This window comes from Danio rerio, chromosome 21, assembly GCF_049306965.1.
Source record: "Danio rerio strain Tuebingen ecotype United States chromosome 21, GRCz12tu, whole genome shotgun sequence".
Classification (NCBI taxonomy): Eukaryota; Metazoa; Chordata; class Actinopteri; order Cypriniformes; family Danionidae; genus Danio; species Danio rerio.
Window position 1 is genome coordinate 4621218 of NC_133196.1, and position 6283 is coordinate 4627500.

Below are 6283 nucleotides of genomic sequence, written 5' to 3' on the forward strand. Positions count from 1 at the left end.
AGCGTCATCACACCCACGGCGGGATACCAAACAAGGGCAAAGAGGCGGAGAGTGAGCGGAGCTACAGACACCTGCTAGCATTTAGCTTGGACCTGGTTCAGACACACTTTACTTTGGGAGAAATGCTTAATACTTTATCACCTGTGACTCGTTTGTATTCTGACCACTTGTGCTTGGCTGTACACTATATCAATAAAGTGTTTAGACTTGTAAAAACACTGCTGTAATACATTGAGCCACTAAACATTGTTCTTATGACGTTTTCAACAGGAGGAAAACGCAAATTACTTCCAAACACTTCAGATATAGTCTGTGTTAGTTAATGTAAGACTATTGATGAAATCCAGCATAACACCGTATGACAACGCCTCAGATGACTGATCTACAGCCCACAGCTAATCAATCTGACAGATTCTGGAGTGCATTACAGCTCTAAATATAATTATAAACGATAAATGATCTTAAATAAAACAAATACATGTATAGAGATGGTATATAAGTATATAACTTTACTCACATGGGAAACGGAGGCCACGTGAATGGTTTGTGAGCACAATTAAGTTCACTCAGCATGCCATGCCATTTAATAATTGTAGGAAACAAGTCCAAAAGGCAGTTGAGTGTGTAAAGCCACATAAAACAACACAGAAATACAATGAATATGCCGAGTTCAGTGGCCAATTTGCAGGATTCAGCTGAAGTGACGTGACGGCGACCAACGAGAACTAGCTGTCACTCAAGTGACCACGCCCTTAATTATGCAAACTTAATATAACTTAATATAAAGGAAACGGATGAGTTATAAAAAAATTCACCCCCCTCACAGTTGTCATGAAGGGTAATATTAGCTGTATTAACCTAAATCTTTTTTTGTACCAGGCTGTAAACACCTTTTTTTCTGCTGTAAAGTTGGCCATTGTAACAGTGGGCTCAATTGAAATTTGCTCTGTTTTGGAGCCAGGAGCGGCCACGACTAGCGGAATTTCAGATGAATTGCAGTTTTAGTTACTTCCGTATTGGCTTCCTGAGGGAGAGCGGGAGGTTGCCGCTTGGTTGTAATCCATTACACCACCTAATCATTATACATTAGTTGTATTCTCTCAAGTGAAAACAAGAACACACACGCATGCAATGTCTGAAAACTGAAAATAACACAATTAGTTCCTGATGTAACAGTTTACATCTTGTGATCAATACAAAAATAAACGTATAGAGTCGTAAAAGTCACTCTTTTTCAAATCTTTACGTAAAAAAAAAAAAACAGAGAAATACTCCTGGGTTAGTTTGAATACTCGCTGCAAATGCTTAAACAGTGGAAATAATTAGCAGACAATATTTCTGCACATGCTGTTGTCAAAATGGCTGTACGTTCTCTATAAATACACACAACATAACTAAACAAAGATTAAAAAGGGCAACGACGGCAAGAGCTCAAGTCAATCTTTTCTAGGGAAAAAAAATTGTTGTTGCGTTGGGCTTCAAACTACATATTTACTGATAAATTTAATAGGAAACCCCACAATAAAAACCATTGATATTCTGTTATTTAGTACTAATAGGTTTGCAGTATAATTAAAATTGTCCATCATCACAAAGATTCAAAACGTATTGAGCAATCATATGATAAATATTATGATTTGTGACATAATTAAAAATGATAATACGATATTAATTGTCATATTTACAGAGCTAAGATCACAGTGCTTATTTACTCGGTAATGTTGGTTCGTTTATAAATGTATATTTTACTTTAAATATTAGTTGCATTATTAGTACTTTGTTTTTTTATTTTAAATACATATAAACATTTTAATAAATTATAATATATTCTTTCTGTTTTATCTCTAAAGTGTGTATACAGTGCTCAGCATAAATGAGCATAGATATATACATTAGATGTCGCCTACCCTGTTGTTGTCTATTGGACGGAATGCGTCAATAGAGCCGCCATTTTAGTACAGGGTAGCAGCTCCTTTGAAATGAATGCGGGACCAAGCTGCAGTGGAGGACTGTGGCCATCCAAAGCCAGAGATATACACATATACACACATATCTGTGATCGGGAGTTTTCCTGGATGTCAGTATGCAATTATTTTTTCTACACTTTCTCTATCACTTTTCTACATTGATGTATCAGTGATCGCACAGGCATTCCTGAAAAACAGCTTGTGTTTGTGTGTATGGAAATGTACTATCCACCCTCCATGTTAAATTAGATCTAATCCGTGTCCTGATACACCCCTCCTCTACTGCTTTCACTTCCCATTCTGATGGAGGGAGCGATTCGTTTGTGGATGAATCTCCGTTATGAACGACTCCTTCATTAGCCGACAATAATAAAAGTTTCTGGCAGCGCAGCATCTCGTTGTCATATTTCTTTTGCATTGTTTGCTGATTTTATTCAACAAAACTAGCATAAGCCGAGTGTTCAGTGTGAGTTGGTGGTGCTGCTTGCCTTATGCTGAATGCAGCAAGCGACTGTTATCATCAATAACGTTACCTGTGTAGCACAAAAGTTCATGACAAACAAAAACGTAAAAAACGTAATATTACCTATGAAATGTTCTGCCTTTGTGCTTTGTTTTCTTTGTTTGCTCATTACTACACCCGTCTTGACTAGTCTTAACACTGTCTTGACTAGTGCGGCTGAACGACACTTTTCCTGGGAGCACTGTACAAATATGGCAGCACAATTGACGCATGCTCAGGTTCCCTATGCGATATCTAGTGTATATATCTATGATAAATAAGTACACCCCATTTTGAAATTGAATATTTTTATGAATTTCTCAGCGAATATAGGTCAGATATTTTGGTGCATTTGAACAAAACAGATTTATTAAACATACTTATATATTAAAATAATATTTTAGTCACCGGTCAGCTATAGAAATAGGAAAATAATACATTTAAATTAATGTGAAATATTGCAAAACAATAAAAGCTAAATTTCAATAAAATTTTGTATACACTTTTTGCATCTCTTGATTTTTGCACTTTTTAAAAAAAAAATTGTATTTAATATTTCCCCTAACATATACAGTTAAAAAAATAGTTAATTTTTTTTCTGGTGCTCCTAATTTTTTTCTGATGCTCCTTAGTTTTTTTCTGGTGCTCCTACATTTTTTTCTGGTGCTTCTATTTTTTTTTTGGTGCTCCTACACTTTTTCTGATGCTCCTAAGTTTTTTTTCTGGTGCTCTTAATTTTATTTCTGGTGATCCAAAATTTTTTTTCTGGTGCTCCTAAATTGTTTTTGGTGCTCCTACACTTTTTCTGATGCTCCTAAGTTTTTTTCTGGTGCTCTTAAATTTTTTTCTGGTGATCCAAAATTTTTTTCTGGTGCTCCTAAATTGTTTTTGGTGCTCCTACACTTTTTTCCGATGCTCCTAAGTTTTTTCTGATGCTCCTAAGTTTTTTCTGATGCTCCTAAGTTTTTTCTGATGCTCCTAAGTTTTTTCTGATGCTCCTAAGTTTTTTTTTTTTTTCTTGTGTGTGTTCCTATTTTTTTTCTGGTGCTCCTAAATTGTTTTTGGTGCTCCTACACCTTTTCTGATGCTTCTAAATTTTTGAAGTTGGGAAGTTGGGAGCACCAGTGCTACCAAGTAAAAAAGTTCATTTCGAGCTCTGCCACACAGAATCTATTGGCCCAATTCAGCACGATTGTCTAACCAGCGGTGTACATACAATATACAAAAGGAACATAACCATTTTTTTAAAACGTCTGATGGTAAATCATACTAAACGTTTATTATTTTAGGTCCGTTAGGATTACCTACATGATTTACATTTGCTAAATGCCAGAATAATAAGATTTTTTTTTTTTTGAGAATGTTTTATTAATTTCTAGGCAGTCAAAAGTTTACATGCATTTCCTTGGTATTTTTTAGCTTTGCTTTTAAACTGTATAACTTTGGTCAAATGTTTTGGATATCCTTTCACAAACTTCTCAAAATAGTTTGAAGGAATTTTGGCCCATTCCTCCTGACAGAACTGGTGTAACAGAGTCAGATTTGTAGGCTGTCTTGCTCGCACAAGCTTTTTCAACTTTGTGATCTCACTAGCCCGGGTGTATTTTTTTTGTAGTCCTCAAATTCATTCGCTGTAGGCTTTACTAAGCTAACTCTGTAAAAGCTAATATCTCCCTTTGCATTGAACTTCGAGCGTCTTACATTCAGAGATGTTGTTTACGTTCACACAGCTACATTACACATTAAAACATGATATCATGGTGGACCACCGCTTTTAAAAGTCTGTTGTGGAAAGTGAAATATCCTGTTTAGCTGGTTAACTGAGCAGATCAGTACAGTAGTCTGTTAGTGGTAGTAGTCTAGATAAAACAGATCATATCTTTGCATGCAAGGATTAAAACATGATTCTGCATTTGATCACCATTGCTGTGAATGAACAGTGAAGACTATTATTCATGGCTGATATGAGAGGTATCATGTGAGGCAGTTTAGTGGTTGAACATGAAAAGCGAAAGTAAAATTGACAAAAAACTAACGTAGAAAAGACAAATCTTTGACACGTTCAGCTACACAATAAAACACAATAAAGCATTCCTAAAGAGGCTTGTTATGAAGAATAATACGCAGGATTAAAGAGAAAGTTCAAGCAGACATGAATATACAGTTGAAGTCAGAATTATTAGCCCCCCTTTAATTTTTTTTATCAAATATTTCCCAAATAATGTTTAGCAGAGCAAGGAAATTTTCACAGTATGTCTGATAATATTTTTTTTTCTGGAGAAAGTCTTATTTGTTTTATTTCGACTAGAATAAAAGCAGTTTTAAATTTTTCTTAAACCATTTTAAGGTCAAAATGATTAGCCCCCTTTAAGCTATATTTTTTTCGATAGTCTACAGAACAAACTATCGTTATACAATAACTTGCCTAATTACCCTAACCTACTTAGTTAACCTAACTAACCTAGTTAAGCCTTTAAATGTATAGAAGTTTCTTGAAAAATATCTAGTACTGTCATCATGGCAAAGATAAAATAAATCAATTATTAGAAACGATAATAAAACTATTATTTTTAGAAATGTGCTAAAGAAATCCGCTCTCCTTTAAACAGAAATTGGGGGGGTGGGGGGGGGGGGGGGGGTAAACAGGGGGGGGCTAATAATTCTGACTTCAACTGCAAGATGGTTCATTTTTCACCAAGATGAAGGTGATAGTAGGTGAAGTTTAGCTAAAAATTTTACTTAATTACAAAAATTCATCTACTAGTACTCACTCAGTATGACAATGAGTCAATTAACAGCACATTTTAACTCCTGTGTGAACTGTCCTGTTAAAGGAGTCATGAACTGAGAAACTACAATCCCCTTGATCTTTTGACCTATGGGAGTTCATAGTACTATAAAAACATCTTGTCAGTTTCAGATCTCAACACTTTGTATTTCCTCTTAAATCAGCTCATATTGAAGGCAGTCCACAAAAACGACAGGTTCTGGAATGTCTTACTATATGATGTAATAGGCTGGATAAGCTCCGCCTCCACATAAGATTGACACCTACTTCTACTTCACTGCTTGTTAAGCTCTGTTAATATGCAAGTTTGTCAGCCAATCAGAGCAGTGTGCGTTTACTTCTGAGTCTACAGTTGGCCACGCCCATCCAAACAGAGCATTCTAATTAAAAACAGCACAGAAAATAGCCAGATACTTATTAATGATGATTTTTTTTCATGTAAAAAACTTTTAAAAATCATAAACGCACCTTAGAGAGTTCTATTGTTAGTTCATGACCCCATTAATACTAAAGCAATAAAATCGGACCGAATATTAAAAAAAGGCAAAGCAGCAAGATTCGAAAGCCAAACTAATGGCTGGATTTACACACTAAAAGCACCATAGTGGTTTGTGATATTAGCGTAAACATACACTAAAGCCTGACCTACGTTTGACCACATAGCAGAAGTGGTTGAATTAGGGCGGCTGGTGTTCCTGCGATGTCCACGGAGGATAAACGAAGCGCAGTTTCCCCTGAGACGCCCAGCGGCTGTAAATCAGTTTCTCTGTGATGAAGCGATGGCCGCCTCTCTTGGCGTGTTCGTGAACGCGGTACATGCGGCACTCATCCAGATGCAGCGGCTCATAGTAGTGGTATGGCACAAATGAGTGGTTAGCATTACTGCAAAACAAGCCAAAGCAGAGATGTTAGCTGACTGCATCATGACAAATACCATTATACACAAGAGACCAGCAAAAAAAGCATGAATGATCAGATATCCTGTTGACTCAATTTTAAGTCAATGCTGGATTGGAATTTTGGGAC

The 6283-nt window shown here is 36.0% G+C and overlaps 1 protein-coding gene across 2 annotated transcripts in view; it reads right to left on the reverse strand.

The window, feature by feature from the left end:
• Nucleotides 1-3269: 3269 nt before the first annotated feature.
• The window catches only part of st6galnac4 (ST6 (alpha-N-acetyl-neuraminyl-2,3-beta-galactosyl-1,3)-N-acetylgalactosaminide alpha-2,6-sialyltransferase 4), a 9490-nt gene continuing 6476 nt past the window's right edge, over nucleotides 3270-6283 (reverse strand). Inside the window, exons 6-7 of one of the 2 annotated variants that reach the window (XR_012396592.1) lie at nucleotides 5665-6139; nucleotides 3270-4657 (exon numbers count right to left, since the gene is read on the reverse strand). Coding sequence is in view for 1 of the 2 variants with exons in the window: in NM_001045370.1 (NP_001038835.1) it covers nucleotides 5935-6139 (205 nt within the window). In the remaining variant the exon portion in view is untranslated. Of the gene's footprint in view, nucleotides 4658-5664; nucleotides 6140-6283 lie in introns of those variants that run through there. The other variant, NM_001045370.1, reaches the window with a different exon arrangement.